This window comes from Lepidochelys olivacea (assembly GCF_965140295.1).
Source record: "Lepidochelys olivacea isolate rLepOli2 genome assembly, chromosome: 4".
NCBI classification, from domain to species: Eukaryota; Metazoa; Chordata; order Testudines; family Cheloniidae; genus Lepidochelys; species Lepidochelys olivacea.
In genome coordinates this window covers 15,547,354-15,563,908 of record NC_140414.1, presented here as the reverse complement: position 1 = coordinate 15,563,908, position 16,555 = coordinate 15,547,354, and the positions used below count along the sequence as shown (strand labels likewise).

Below are 16,555 nucleotides of genomic sequence, written 5' to 3'. Positions count from 1 at the left end.
AGCCAGTACACGGCCAATATTCATAACTTCAAATACAAAAATGATACATGCATGCAAATAGGATTAATAGATTCAGTAGATCATGACCTTTACATAGATATGTTACATGTCATACGTAGCGTAGAACATATTCCAGTTATGTCATGTATATTCATAAGCATATTTCCATAAAGCCTTATGAGGAGCACCGTCACAGTGGCACCCAGAATTGGACACAGAACTCCAGCCAAGGCTTCACCAGTGCCAAAAGAAGTGGGACGATTACCTCCCATCTGTTACATACAACACTCCTGTTAATACACCCCAGAATATTAGCCTTTTTTGCAACTGCATCACATTGTTGACTTATGTTCAATTTGTGATCCCCTATAATCCCCAGATCCTTTTCAACAGTACTACCACCTAGCCAGTTATTCCCCATTTTGTAGTTGTGCATTTCATTTTTCTTTCCTAAGTGAAGTATTTTGCATTTATCTTGGAGAATTCAGACCAATTCTCCAATTTGTCATTTTGAATTCTAATCCTGTCTTCCAAAGTGTATGCAGCCTCTCCCATTTTAGTGTTATCTGCACATTTTGAAAGCATATTCTCCACTCCACTGTCCAAGTCATTTAATGAAAATATTGAATAGTACTGGATCCAGGACTGATCCCTGTGGAACTCCACTAGATATGCCCTCCCAGTTTGACAGCAAACCCTTGATAACTACTATTTCAGTATGGTCTTTCAACCAGTTGTATATGCAACTTAAAGTAATTTCATCTAGCACAAACTTTCAAAGTTTGGTTATGAGAATGTCATGTAGAACTATGTCAAAAGTCTTCCTAAAATCAGTGTTTATCATGTCTACTGCTTCTCCCCTATTTACCAGGCCAGTAACTCTGTTGAAGGAAATTAGGTTGGTTTGGTATGGTTTGTTCTTGACAAATTTGTGCTGGCTATTCCTTATAATCCTGTTCTACTCTAGGTGCTTACAGATCGATTGTTTAATAATTTATTCTAGTATCTTTCCAGGTATCGAAGTTAGGCTGCCTGGTCTATAATTCAGCAGGTCCTCCTTGTTCCCCTTTGAAAGTTAACTACTGTGTTTGCCCTTCTCCAGTCCTCCGAGACCTCATGTGTCCTCCATGAGTTCTCGAAGATCATTGCTAACAGTTCCAAGATTGCTTCAGCTAGTTCCTTAAGACTAAGTATTTTTGGATGAATTTCATCAGGCCCTCCTGATTTGAGTACATCCAACTTATCTTAATATTCTTGAACCTATTCTTTCCATATTTTGGCTTGCATTCCTTCCCCCTTGTTGTTAATGTTAATTGTATTGAGTATCTCATCACCATTTCACTTTTTAGTGAAGACTGAAGCAAAATAGGCATTAAACACCACAGACTTCTTGATGTCATCAGTGATTGGCTTTCCTTCCCCGCTGAGTAGAGAACCTCACGTTCCTTTGTCTTTTTCTTTCTCCTAATGTACTCATAGAACCTCTTCTTATTGCCTTTTATGGAACTCATTTTTTGCCTTAGCCCTTCGGATTTTCTTCCTACATGCTTGTGCTATTCTTTGATACTCCTCCTTAGCAATTTGTCCTTGCTTCCACTTTCTGAAGGATCCCTTTGTGATTTTCTGGTCACTAAAGAGCTCCTGATGGAGCCATATTGCCCTCTTCCTATCTTTCGTTCACACTGGGATAATTTGCTGTTGTGCCTTGAGACGGTGCCAGCTCTCCTGAACTCCTTTTCCCCCTTAGATTTTCTTCCCATTGGATCCTACCTACCACTTCCCTGTTTGTTAAAGTCTGCTCTTTTGAAGTCCACTGTCCTTATTGTGCTGCTCTGTCTTTCCTTTCCTCTCCTCAGAATCATGACACACTCACTCTGATCAACTTAAGCCATAAAAATGTTAAATATGTTCCCTCTACATGTATTTGGTGAGGAAATATTTAAAATTATTTAATGTCTGTTCCTTTAGGCTGGCTTCACACATTCCTACATTTTTTTTTCCTAATGAGAAAATATGAAACATCAACAGAATAATGCGGATGTTAAATTTGAGCCAGCCAACATAGCAGATGTAAACTCTGATCAAGGAACTCTGATGTGTTGCTAGAAACTGCAGATTTTTCCCTGAATGTCACCATATTCTTCCATAATTCTGACTCTTAAGTCACTGAAAGGAATCCCTAAAGACCACAGAGTAACCGCATTGAGTTGAGAGTTTAGATGCAGCATTTAATTTAGAGTTAGGTCTCTCCCCTTTTATGTCATTCTGCCTTGATTAGCTGCAGGGCAACACTTCTCATCAGCATTAAGGCATAAGGAGAAGATGTTGCACATACTGGTGTTGCTGATACTTTCAGAGTGCAAGTCAGAGGTGTGTACAGAGCTGGCTTACAAGCTCCCTGGTGCCCTTCTCTGACCTTGGCACAGCTTCTGGGCAGAGCTGGGTCCACGGTGTCATGTCAGAGCAGCCTGACAGCTCCTTTACCTTGTAATAGCTGTAAATGGCCACAAAAGGTTGATGTTGCAGCCAGAGTTTAATGTGGTACAGAGGCACACCAGCCATGCCCCAGTGTTGCCCGTCCCTGAGCATTCAAAGATTGGATTTAATTTAAAAAAAAACCAAAACGGTTACCTTCTCATAACTGCTGTTCTTCGAGATGTGGTGTTCATGTCCATTCCAATCAGGTGTGCACACCTGAATGACAGCTGGAAGATTTTTCCCATAGCAGCATCCGTCGGGCCGCCCTGGGCGCCCCCTGGAGTCGCGCCTTCATGGCGCTCAGTATAGAGCCCGGTCGACCTGCCACCCCCTCAGTTACTTGTTGCCGGCTACTCCGACAAAGGAGAAGGAGGGTGGATATTGGAATGGACATGAACAACACTGGGCGGGAGGGATAGTTCAGTGGTTTGAGCATTGGCCTACTAAACCCAGGGTTGTGAGTTCAATCCTTGAGGGGGCTTGGGATGCAAGAGGGGTGCGAGGTGCAGGCAGGGAGTTGGGGGACGGGGTTCAGGCTCCGGCCCGGTGCCACTTACCTAAAGTGGCTCTGGGGTGGCAGCAGTGCACACCGGGACCAGGGCAGGCTCCCTGCATGCCTGCCCTGGCCCCGCAACACTCCTGGAAGTGGCCGGAACCACGTCCCTGCACGGCCTCTGGGGGAGCGGGGGGCACAGGGCTCCAGGCGCTGCCCTTGCCATGCCTCCAGGTACCTCCCCTGAACCTCCCATTGGCCGCAGTTCCCCGTTCCCGGCCAATGGAAGCTGCAGGGGGTGGTGCCTGGAGGCAAGGGCAACGCATGGAGCCCTCTTGCCCCCTCCCCCCCGGGCCCCAGGAACATGGTGCCGGCTGCTTCTGAGAGTGGCACGGGGCCTTCGACACCATGGGGGGCGATCCCGTGGGCCGGATCCAAAGCCCGGAGGGGCCGGATCCGGCCCACAGGCAGTAGTTGCCCACCTCTGTTCTATGGCCTATGGTATGTAGAAAATCAGGCTAGAAGATAGAATGATTCCCTCTGGCCTATGAATCTGTGTCTGTTCTCTCCCCCACCTTTGGTGAAATGGATTTAATTTAAAATTCTGTTTTAACAAAATTGTGGAGACATTTGTCCAGCCAGATAGAGCACCTTTTGATACCTGCACTGCAGCAGAAAGAACAGTTGCTCCAGGAGCGACATCTATAAGGTTACCAACTATCTAGCATTTCTGGAAAATTATTTGCGTAATAGAAACTTCTGTCAATTTCTGCCATAGTGATCAACAGTGAAATGTAGGCAACAAGGGGGTCCAGAATTTGGCTTTGATCACATTTGTCACACACGGCAGTCGTCCTTACAAATGACATTGTACGAAGTTTTAATCTATTTCGTGCGGTAGGATTAGAATAATGCCACACAGTTTTGGAGAAAAATGAGTACAACAAATGTGACTTGTTGAAAAGCACTTGCCTCTGTTTTTATAACTCCGATGTAATGATTTTATTTTCTCAGCAATGCAATTGGTCCTCTGGTAGCTCTCTGGCTTATATATGAACAAGGAGGTGTAATGCAAGAAGCTGTGACTCCTGTCTGGCTGCTGTTTTATGGAGGTGTTGGGATCTGTGTAGGTCTCTGGGTCTGGGGTAGAAGAGTTATCCAGACTATGGGTAAAGACCTCACGCCAATCACACCTTCGAGGTATGTACAAGATTACTAATTTGATTGCCTGAATTTCTAATAGGATCTAGTTTGAGAAATTGCTGCTCTAGTTTTATTTTTAATTGTGTGGACTGCTGGGTTTGCTTTTGATTTGATTCTAATGGTAACCCATTTGACCCTTTACCTTGTTAAAAAAATCCCTGTAACTTAATGTGGTGTGAATTTGAATTGTAGAGGTCTAGTTGACAAAAGTATTCCACTGCTGTCCTAATTAACATGGGAAACTATGAAATTTGGAAATGACAAAATTAGCTTTTCCTCATGTGCTTCATAACATTAAAAAATATTAATCTGACTCTTATTTTTGCTTTAATGCATACTAGACCTCTGCTGCCGCTAACCTAATGACTAATTAAGCATGATTCACTGGACTGTAGAGTAGTAAAACGGCCTGAAGCAGTGAGCTGTGCAATCAGTTTAATGCAGATAACTAGTGTGTATTGTTTCCATTATTCAGTAGTCCATTGTTCTCCCAATGTAATTCTATGACCAATTCAGTTGGAAGTAAACAATTGAAGAAGATACTGGTAAGACATTGGCACACTGCATGGTGTCAGTCCAAACTGATACAAAGAGTGACTGTGAAGTGTTTTCTTATGCTTCCTGCAGTGGATTCACTATTGAGTTGGCTTCGGCGTTCACAGTTGTGGTAGCTTCCAATGTTGGACTTCCTGTCAGTACTACACACTGCAAGGTATGCTTTTGCCATGTGACTGCAGTCATGGCAGTCTGGACTGTACATCTTTAAGTTTGCTGCTCAGGTCGCTGTACAATGGCATGATTCAATGCAGGAAAAAGCTGAAATAGTTCTCTTCTGCAAGGCAAAATCAAATTTATTTTGAGGCATGGCCAAGTTCTGTTCTTTCAAAAACAAAAAAAAAAAAGATATTTTCATCAGTGTAGAACTGGAAAAGTTTACTGTAAAAAATACATTTTTGATTTTCAGATTGAGAATCAGTTGTAACTGGGGCATAGGAGCGTACAGGGTTTGAACTCGGTAGGCTCTGCCCAAAGTGACCCTTCACAAATATATCATCCACAGCTCTAAAGAGAGAATGATCACAAGCAAAATTAAACAGTTTCATGGTATGTTGGGAGTAGAAGTAGCTGATGTGCTTTCCTTTGATCATGCCATTTGAGCCTAGATCTGTAGCATTCCTGCGTGTTCAGAAGCTATGACACCTTCCATCGTTCATACTTCACTGTCTTGATAAGTGCATGGCATGGGATTTCCTTCATGTAACCCTTATACTACAACCTTTCCATCTATCTTTTTTTATTTCTTCACAGTGGATTTTGCATTGAAGTAATGTGTGCGCTAACGGTACTTGTAGCCTCAAATGTGGGTATTCCAATAAGCTCCACTCATTGCAAGGTATTGGAGTTTGCAGTGATAATATCAACCTAGAACAGTCAAATTATGAGCAATGCTGATCATTGCATTTTGCCTTCATTATGTTATGCACCAAATAGATTTTGATGACCACAAACAAACAAACAAAAAAAAAGATTACATTCAAAAGAACTGAGCAATTGCACAAAAGGGTGGAAAGTTTAAGGTTCTTATCATAATGTTAATTTGGGCAGTGTGAATCTGACCAGTGTAGTAGTGTAGTTTACTGTTCACAGTGTTACATTTACACCTTATTGTAGACTTAGGTAGTCAAGTTAACATATGTTTAGTGGTCTTATGTTGAGCACCCTCAATAAAGCATGAGGAAACTCTCATACAGTGTACGCGCAACATGTAATGTTTAGACAAAAGCTTAAATTGCTAACTATGGCGAGTAGGAATGCAACATTCCTATTCCGTGAGAAGCTCCGAAATTTAAAAGGAAAAAATCCGTAGTTTTGCAACGGCCAGACCCCTGTCCCTGTGGAGAGATCCAGGAAGGCACAGAGTCCCTGTGGCTTTAGTCACTAACCCCTAAACGTTCGGTACCTTTCAGCTGTTCCAAGGTATAACATTTGTGAGCCAAGCCGGTTCCATCTACAAGGAGCCAATTGTAGCAGCAGACCCTGGAACTTTTGGTTTTGGCCATTGGTTCACATGCCAGAAAGTTACTCGAACTAGGCTTTTAGCAGTTAGCCTGTATTTATTCTAATCCATGAAGCCTACGATTTAACACACAGGGGCTTCTGAATAGCTTATGCTGAACGTGACAGGCAGATTTGATTAGCTTGTCCAGCACTGAAATAGCAATGGCAAATGGGTGTTATAAACATCCTCTGTACAGAAGTGTGTATTTTAGCAGGCACCACTGTTGAATGCAGAACTACTTGTTCTATACATCTGTAGTTAAGCAGAGCATATGAAGGCAAACTGCACGGGTTTGAAACCAATCTGAAGGTAGCTGTCATCGAATGTCCACAAATCATTTTAGTTTTTCTCTTTTGAAGTTTTAACTGCTTTCCTAATCTTTAATCCATCAAATCATGATTAATAAACTAAACTTTCATAATGTTTAGAGCTGGTTTTACCAATGCCATCATTGCTGATATCTTTTTAAATTCCAAGAAAAAACTCAAAGTTCCATCTTGCTTACACACTAAACCAGGTTACTGTATCAAATGTCAGTCTTACACAATAGATTGGAAATACAAGCGGATACAAAAATTGTGTAAAATGTATAATATACATAGGGGTTCTGATTGTAAGCTTTAACTGATAAAACACCCCAATATCAAAACCAGACAAAACACCTGTTTTTTATCCAATAAACGCCAGACATGTTTACTTGTATCTAAGGGCTTGTTTACACAGGGCAGTAACGTGGACTGTGGTGGAGTGATTTCTAAAGTGCACTAATATGTTGCACATTAATTCGTCCATGTAGACGCTGCTGGTGCGCACCAAAGGTTCACTGGAGTGCTTTAACAGAGTGCTGTTTGAGAGAGTTCTGCATTAAAGTGTACTAGGGAACTTTACAAATACTGCTCATTACAATATTTACAAAGCGCCTTGAAAGATCCTGATTTTTGAACCTTGAAAGACCCAGAAGTGTAGGACTGGAAGGGAATTCAGTAGATCAACTAGTCCAGTCCTGTGCACTCAAGGCAGGACTAAGTAATAACTAGACCATTCCTGGCAGATGTTTGTCTAACCTGGTCTTAAAAACCTCCAATGACGGAGATTCCACAGTCTCCCTAGGCAATTTATTCCAGTGCTTAACTATCCTGACAGTTAGGAAGTTTTTCCTCATGTCCAACCTAAACCTCCCTTGCTGCAATTTCAGCCCGTTGCTTCTTGTCCTATCCTCAGAGGTTAAAGAGAACAATTTTTCTCCCTCCTCCTTGTAACAACCTTTTATGTACTTAAGTGTCATCATGTCCCCTCTCGGTCTTCTCTTCTCAGTACTAAACAAACCAGTTTTTTCAATCGTCCCTCATAGGTCATGTTTTCTAGACCTTTAAATCATTTTTGTTGTTCTCCTCTGGACTTCCTCCAGTTTGTCCAAATCTTTCCTGAAATGTGGCTCCCAGAACAGGACACAATACTCCAGCTAAGGCCTTATCAGTGCAGAATAGAGCAGAAAATTTACTTCCTGTGTCTTGCTTACAACACTCCTGCTAATACATTCCAGAATGATGTTCGCTTTTTTTGCAACAGTGATATACTCTTGACTCATAGTTAGCTTGTAGTCCATTATAACCCACAAATCCCTTTCCACAGTACTCCTTCCTAGGCAGTCATTTCCCATTTTGTATGGGTGCAATTGATTGTTCCTACCTAAGTGGAATACTTTACATTTGTCTTTATTGAATTTCATCCTGTTAACTTCAGACCATTTCTGCAGTTTGTCCAGATCATTTTGAATTTTAATGCTGTCCTTCAAAACACTTGCTATCCTCTCCCAATTTAGTATCGTCCCAAACTTTATAAGTGTACTCACTATGCCATTATTTACAAAGATATTGAACAGACCCAGACCCAGGACTGATCCCTATAGGACCCCATTTGATATGCTCTTCCAGCTTGACTATGAATCACTGATAACTACTCTCTGGGAATGGATTCCCAACCAGTTATGCACCCACCTTGTAGTAGCTCCATCTAGGTTGTATTTCCCTGGTTTGTTTATGAGACAGTCATGAGAGACAATATCAAAAGCCTTACTAATGTCAAGATATACCACATCTACTCCTTCCCCCCATCCACAAGGCTTGTTACCCTGCCAAAGAAAGCTATCAGGTTGGTTTGACATGATTTGTTCTTGAGAAATCCATGCTGACTTTTACTTATCACCTTGTTACTTTCTAGGTGTTTGCAAATTGATGTGTGTGGTTATTTGCTCCATTATATTTCTGGGTACTGAAGTTAAGATGACTGGTTTATAATCTCCCGGGTTATCCTTATTCCCCTTTTTATAGCTTGGCATTATTTGCCTTCTTCCAGTCCTCTGGAATCTCTCCCGCCTTCCATGAGTTTTCAAAGATAATCGCTAAAGGCTCAGATATCTCCTCAGTCAGCTCCTTGAGTATCCTAGGATGTATTTCATCTGGCCTGCTGACCTGAAGACATCTAACTTGTCTAAGTAATTTTTAACTTGTTTTTTCTCTCTAACCTCAGATCCTACCTCATTATCACTGGTATTCACTATCTTAAATGTCCAATCACTACTAAACGTTTTGGTGAAAACAAATAAAATAGTCATTTAGCACTTCTGCCATTTCCACATTTTCGTTATTGTCTTTCCCCCATCACTGAGTAATGGGCCTACCCTGTCCTTGGTCTTCCTCTTGCTTGTATATGTTGAATGTTTTCTTGTTACCCTTTATGTCTCTAGCTAGTTTAATTTCATTTTGTCCCTACATGATTGTGCTGGAGATTTTTTATATTCATCCTTTGTAATTTGACCTAGTTTCCACTTTTTTAGGGTTCTTTTTTGAGTTTCAGATCATTAAAGATCTCCTGGTTAAGCCAGGGAGGTCTCTAACCATATTTCCTATCTTTCCCACACAGTGGAATAGTTTGCGGTTGTGCCCTTAATAATGTCTCTTTGAAAAACTGCCAATTCTCTTGAACTGTTTTTCCCCTTAGACTTGCTTCCCATGGGATCTTACCTACCAATTCCCTGAGTTTGCTAAAGTCTGCCTTCTTGAAATCCATTATCTTTATCGTGCTGTTTTCTCTCCTATCATTCCTTAGAATCATGAATTCTATCATTTCACGATCACTTGCAGCCAAACTGCCATCCACTTTCAAATTCTCAACCAGTTCCTCCCTATTTGCCAAAATCACATCTAGAACAGCCTCTCCCCTAGTTGCTTTCTTCACCTTCTGAAATAAAAAAATGTCTCCAATACATTCCAAGAACTTGTTGGATAATCTGTGCTCTGCTGCGTTATTTTCCTAACTGATGTCTGGGTAGTTGAAGTCCCTCATCACCACCAAGTCCTGTGCGTTGGATGATTTTGTTAGTTGTTTAAAAAAAGTCTTATGCACCTTTTGTTCCTGGTTAGCTGATCTGTAGTGGATCCTTACCATGACATCAGCCTTGTTTTTTACCCCTTTTATCCTTATCCAGAGACTTTCAACAAGTCTGTCTCCTATATCCATCTCATCCTCAGTGCACGTGTACACATCTCTGATTTACAAGGCAACAACTCCTCTCTTTTTTCCTTGCCTGTCCTTCCCATGCAAGCAAACATCTACATAAAACTCAAAAATTGCTATAAATAACCCCCCCAAAAAGAAGCCCTAAATGTATCATCACAATCCTTTCTAGACACAGTTTTCTTTGGACCAAGGGGCTATTCAGAAATCTGCTGTTGTTGTGTTTTTCTTTATTTAGGCTGGTTGCCGCTCCACCTCTAGACAACTGCAAACCATCTGGGGCCATCTACAATACTTGCCAGCCCCAGACTAGTGTATCAGTGACTGATGGGTTTATTCAGATTAAATGTTACATAGCTAATAAATTTCTCTTTGAACAGATTTTTATACCCTCATGACCTTATTAGGTGAAATCTTCTCTTAATTTATTCCCACAGGGAAAGTGTCTCTCTTCACCCTCTCCTAAAACACCTTGCTCTGCCCAATGTCACTAAACCTCTTTAAATGCAAGGAAGTTTTTATTTTAAAAAATTAATGTGGTTCAGTCTAGTCCAGGCAAAGATGCCATTTAGGACCAAATCCAGCTCCGCTTTGCGCTCAGTGGAAAGATTCCTGTTGATAACAGTGCGACTGGGATTGGGGCCTTCCTTTAGGAAGGATGCTCAGCCACAATATGGTAGCATGCCCACAAGCTCTTCTGTTAGCCTAGCTCATATCCATTCTTTAGGCTTTCACCCATATGGCAAGACAGTTAATCCTATACCATGGTGCTGGACATAGCTGACCAGCAGCTTTCATGACCATAGACTCCAAGCAGCCAGAGACAGAAGAGCTGCAAGTTCTTCTAGCTCTGCTCTCTGACACAGCACGTTTGTCCATATTATAGTGTCTAGTTTTAAATGCCCTAACAAATGGGGCTTTCAGCGCTTTCCTCAGGCAATTATGCCCCCGTTTGATAGATCTGTCAGCAATTCTTCCCCTGCTAGCCTCACTTTTCCCTTTAATTGTTGAAGAACACCATTAAATTCAGTCTGTGGAATTTTTGTTTCTTCCATGTTGGAAGGATTTCTTGCTATTTTAACATTGGCTTCTATGGAGTTACACAGATTTTATACCAGCTGAGGAGGCCCAAGATGCTGCTTCAGGAGTTGAAAGAAAATACAATTTAGAAAAACTTCCCGGGCATACTTGTTTCCACAAACTGTTTTAAAATGGTTAGGTTCCTCCCACCCCCAAGAAACTTCAATCTCAAACGATTTATTTCATACTCAAAAAAGTGGACTTGTAGCTGGTGAATTTCCTGATCTGAAAATGTAGTGAAAGGAAGTTAGATTTTAACCGTCTCCCTTGCTGAGTCTTATTCTGATGCAGTAATGTACCAGTTACTGCTAGATCCCCACAAGTCACTTCCTAACAGAGAAGCTTTTTCTGTTTTCAGTTCCCAGCTAATAAGAGTCGTGCCGCTACTAATAAATGTTTTATGTCCTCAAGTGGCCACATCATTAATTGCATTACTTCTCGGGCCAGAGGAACTCTATGTCCCAGTTATTAATTTGTAATCCTGCCGTAATCCTCTGGGCAATATTTCCTGAGATGAATAAAACATTCCTCTAGTCCGTTGCTGCCCATAGGTGGTGTTATACTTCGCTGAAGTAAGCCACCATTGCTACAATACTTAAAAAACTATCTCCCGTACAGTAGTACGTACATAGAAGTTGATCTGCCAAACCCTTCTGTTAACTATTCCTCAAAGGGTATTTCTCTGTTAACACCCTCTTGCCTTGACGTCCACACTGATTGAATTCTCCACATCATGAGGCTGGTCTAGTCATTTGTAGGAAGGGCTATGAACATTTGATACAAGGAGAGTTGCTGTGATTAGTGATTGGCACAGGAGCCCAGGTTTTACACTAGAAAACATACTTGGCAGACTGCATAGGTTTTTATTTTTTAGATTTCAGTAGCACCCAAAATGTGCAAGATGTTTGGCAAACACCAAGGACAACTCAGTCCTTGCACCAAAGAGCTCTCGGTCTAAGGCCTCAGTTCTGCAACGAGCCCTACACAGTAAGATCCCTTTGCCCATGCAGGGCCTATGGAAGTCAACAGGCTCTAGGTGGGTGCAGTGCTCTGCCTAAATAGAGGTCATTGCAGGATTGGGGCCTAAAAAGGCAGAGGCACATAGAATTGCATTTATACGAGTAGAGTTAATTGCCATTTGACTGAGATACCGGAATCTAATTAAGCTGGCTTCAAGTTGATGCATATACTATGAAAGACATTTAAGAGTCAGCTGCTGGGAGAGTTTTTCCTTCATTTTTTTTTAACCCCAGCAACCTGCAAGTGTTAAATTCCAGCCTTCCTTTAACAAAGCATCAGTCTTCACTGAAGTCTGCATTATTTTAAGATCTTGGCTACTTACATTGCTGGGTATCAGCTGATTGGCATTGGGTTGATCATAGAAGTCTCTTAGAGGCTTTTTGATGTTAACCTTGTATCTCCTTAACCCTCTTCTCAAACTCCTAAGGTTGGTTCAGTGGTGGCAGTCGGCTGGATACGTTCAAAGAAGGCTGTTGACTGGCGTCTGTTCCGCAACATCTTTCTGGCCTGGTTTGTGACAGTTCCTGTCGCTGGCTTGTTCAGTGCTGGAGTCATGGCGATCTTGATGTATGGGATTCTGCCCTATGTCTGAATTGCCACTTCCTGCACGAAACACCCATGGGGGGAGGAGAGGGAGGAGAAAAGCCTTTGCTAACCTGTCCAACGGAAATGCTAGTCGGCAAGGATTCATCTTCCATATCTAACTTCTTATCTACTGTATATAACAATGTGTCATATTGGTGACATGGTGATATAATGTGGTGCCGTTCTTATATATTAAAGAAATATATGCATATAGTAGGGAATAGTACCTAAGTTATAATATAAGTGGGGTGAAAATATTGCCTAGAATTTAATATTTAGTAAAGTTTGTACATAATGTAACATTTCAGTGGTGATTTTTTTAATCTTTTAAAGAAGAGTATGGATTGGGAAATGTTTCTTGTCTATTTGATATAAGATAAAGCGAGGTACAGGATTGCATAACATGAATTTTTTTAAAGTTAAAAGATACTGGAACAAAACATGTGCATAAGTGCTTTTCGTAAGATAACTTTGTTGATATCAGATTGATCTTTGTGTACAATACTATATGGCAACTGCTTTTGTAAATACTTACAAACAGTAACTTTTTAATGGTGCATTTCCCTTATATATTTTGGATAAGAAAGTTTAGAAAGTACCAAAGAAGCAGGGAAATAGCTTGCTAGAGTTATGTTGTTGTCAACCTGTGTGTGTACCTGTTTGTTCTCACTTCTAATTAAAGATTGTTTTCACTAAGCTATCACCAGCAAAGCTGGGATAGTACTGTTCATGTTTGATTGTAACTAGCAAAAAAGTATTTTACAGTTATGCTTGTTCTCGTTATTCTGTATGCTTAACACTACTGTTCATGTGATTAGTCAACTAACTAAATTATGTTTTGAATCTGAAATACACTAAATATTCATCTTCCATCTTCCCTCACCCCTATCAAATCTGAACTCAGTCCTGCCATCAACCTGAACAGGAGCAAGATCAAGCCTTAAATATCTTCTCCTTCCCCAGTAGTTCTCCACCGCAGAATATCAGAGAAATGGGTGGGTGATTACATGGCCAGTACTCTAAAGTCACGCATAGAAATTGAGGAAGGTAGGTAGGTAATAAGTGTGCCTGGCACTTGGGGATTAGAAAGTAATGAATAATAATGGGCCCTGCCCCATGAATGAATTGCTTTCAGGAGTACAGTTGTGTAATTGAGGCTATCGGATCAGCCTGTGTTATGGTTACTAACAAACACTCTAGGGCCAGGTTTGCATGTTGGGTAGCACCCTCCTCCACACGTAGCCCTGTGTTCTTCAGTGGAATAAGATGCTGCTCATTGTGACTAAGAGCAGGCCTGCACGGCAGTCTGAGGTGGGACTGCAGCACAGACAGACATGCCTGAACCAGCATGGCTGAAAGTAGCAGGACAGATATGGTGGCATAGGCCTCGGTGCAGGCTGGGTACAAACTTGCATTCCTCGCCTACCCTGCTGTTTTTAGCCACTCTGCAATCACACTGCAGATTGTGGTGTAGACATGAGCTGTGCGGGGATGAGAGTCCGGCCTGAGACTAACAGAGTCTGTGGATACCCATGTTAAGGTTGAGATTGTCACAGCAGTGCAGAGGATTACATGGAACAAGCGTGGCTTAAATCTCAGCCTAGAAGGCTTGATGCCATTCAGGCTGAGGTTACTGTTCTGGGGGTGGAAGACAGTGTTTGGATGGAGATGGGAACCTAGTACTGTTTAAATGCTGCTAAAATTTTGATAGACAAACATTCTTGGTACTCTGTTATGACTTTTTCCATTGGTCATTCATACTAAATTTATAATAAAAAGATAAATAGCCCCTAGTTTGTTTGCCTTGTGAATTTTTTGAACATTACTCATCTGCGTCAGACATGACTGGAAAGGGCACAAGTGCTAAAGATTTCTTACTGTGGGCAGCTAGAACTTACACTTTGTATTTGTTCAGATCCTGGTTGGTTTTTGTCCACTTGAGTCCTTGGATAGATTTGGACAATCACATAGTAGTAGCTCAAATAAAAGCTCTGTGTACAGCAAACAGCCCCTTCCATGATTTCTGTTGGTCTGGCAATCCCAGCACACACCCACCTCTCTCTTGAATCACCACAGTCTGGTCCAGTGAGGGCTCCTGTCGCAAGCGTCATGGGTGGATGCATATTAAGGTGTCCCCTCGGTACTGCCATGTATTCAGCAACTCCTGCCCTGCTGTCTGGTTCAAACAGGGCGCTCTAGGGAAACTCCCCTTCAGCGGAAGCCACAAACGTTTCCATCATGATGGTTTCATGCTTCAAGAGCACTGCCCCTGTAATCTCGCTCTGTGGTCTAGCAAGGGCACCCACTCTGGGCTTCAGGGTCACTGGGCTCTTGAACGGAGACCCGCATCTCAATCCCTTCTGCCCTGGGTATTTCCAGGCTTCATGTCCCCTGACTATACTGTGAAATCCCAAGGAAGAGACTGCCTAAGCAGGCCTGCTTCTTTTGTATTCAGAGACCAAAAGTGCAATTGCCCACCATTATAAGGTACCACACGGCACTTCCTATGCAAGCCTACCTTATTCATAAGGTAAAAGCACTACAGAGAAAACATTAACAACAAAAGAACCTACATGCATGCTAATAAGCTTACCAGAGCTTACCACAGATCTAACAGGCCTCTGGTAGGAACAGGCCTTAAAAACCCCATCCAAGAGGTCTCCTTGTGGTTTCAAGTTCACCACAGCTTCAGCTCGGAACTAGCATGGTCTTTATTAGGCCCCAGTAGGCCCAGTCCTTCCAGCCCCACCTTAGGATTGGGCTACTTCATGGACCAGGTGTCCTGACCATTTGCTGGATCAGGAAGAAGGCCCTGAGTTATTTATCCCCAAACCCTTTTTGTCTGCTGGTCCCTGGAGAATCCAGCGTGAACTAATCCATGCCCACCTCTCCAGGGGTGGCTTCAAAGGGCTGATCACTGGAGGAATGACATTAGCTTCCCCCTCCTTCTAGAAGAACTACATACAACAACACCTACACAATGGCATGTTTAATGCAATGGACCCCAAAAGGATTAAACCTAATTCAGGAAGGTTTATGAAAATTCCACCAGGTTTGCCCAGGAGAGCCTCAGTCTGTCACAGGTGGAATGGTGGTTTTTAATTGTCAAACACTGAATTTATATAAAAGCTGTAGAGTTTGGATCTTGATGGGTGGGATTTATGGTTGGTGACTGAGTGACAAAAGCATGTAATAGCCCCATCCTAAGAATGTAAGATTTAGGAAGACTGCTGAAAGAATTCACCATATTCTGTGACTTGTATAAACATATACTGATCCAGTGGCCTAGAGCTCTAGCTCAGGCAAGGGCCCGAGTCCAGTGTGAGATGTCGCAGGCCAGATTTCTCCAAGGGGCCGGGGGATGGGAGGAGAGAGCAGCAGCAGGGTACTTGTTTGCTGACCCTGGATAGGCACTCACTACTCTGCTTACCACACTAATCAGAAACATGGGGCAAGCATAGTGCTACACACCACAGAGCAAACACGGCTCCTTTCCCAATGGCCTGGAGTGGTGACTGAATAACTAGTACAAACAAGTCAGATGCAGAGCTGAACAAAGCACGTGGCATGTCCTGTGCGAGCCGTGTCCTACTCCATCTCTGGGCAAAACTGAGATGGTGCATTGCTTCTGGGAAGGCATGTGACAATCCATTTGGGCTGACTGCCACACACACATGGATACATGTCAAGGACAATGAGCCAGGAACACTCCAGGAGCAATGGCACCATCCACACCAACAAAGCAAGTGTCACCATTGCAAAGGCACATGGAGAAGGAATTCATGCTCCCCTTACATGCAAATGGAACAAGCCACACAACCATGGAACATCTGAGGCAGAGAGGGGGTAGGTCTCTCCCTGGCTGCTCTCTATAGACCAAAGCCAAGCCTAAGGAGTTCAGTTCCCGGTTAGGCCCCTCCATGAAGCGGCCAGGTTTTCAAAAAGGCTCAGTGCTAGCAGGAGACCAGTGAGAACGGGCACTGAGCTTTTGAAAATCTGGCCCTAAAACAAGAGTGCAACAAAAGCTGAGATTTCCAACATTTTCAGCTAAAAGCTTGTGAGAATTTCTTGCAAAAATTTGGGCTCATTAAAGTCAGTGGGGGTGGGTCTGAGCAAGTAGA

The 16,555-nt window shown here is 42.4% G+C and overlaps 1 protein-coding gene across 5 annotated transcripts in view; it reads left to right on the top strand.

Moving 5' to 3' along the window:
• The window catches only part of SLC20A2 (solute carrier family 20 member 2), a 71,605-nt gene extending 57,378 nt beyond the window's left edge, over nucleotides 1-14,227 (top strand). For all 5 annotated transcript variants that reach the window (XM_084625907.1, XM_084625906.1, XM_084625910.1 and 2 more), the window contains 3 exons: nucleotides 3,986-4,171; nucleotides 4,802-4,886; nucleotides 12,277-14,227. In XM_084625907.1, the coding sequence (XP_084482033.1) occupies nucleotides 3,986-4,171; nucleotides 4,802-4,886; nucleotides 12,277-12,441 (436 nt within the window). In that variant the 3' untranslated portion in view covers nucleotides 12,442-14,227. The remainder of the gene's footprint in view (nucleotides 1-3,985; nucleotides 4,172-4,801; nucleotides 4,887-12,276) is intronic.
• Nucleotides 14,228-16,555: the final 2,328 nt, after the last annotated feature.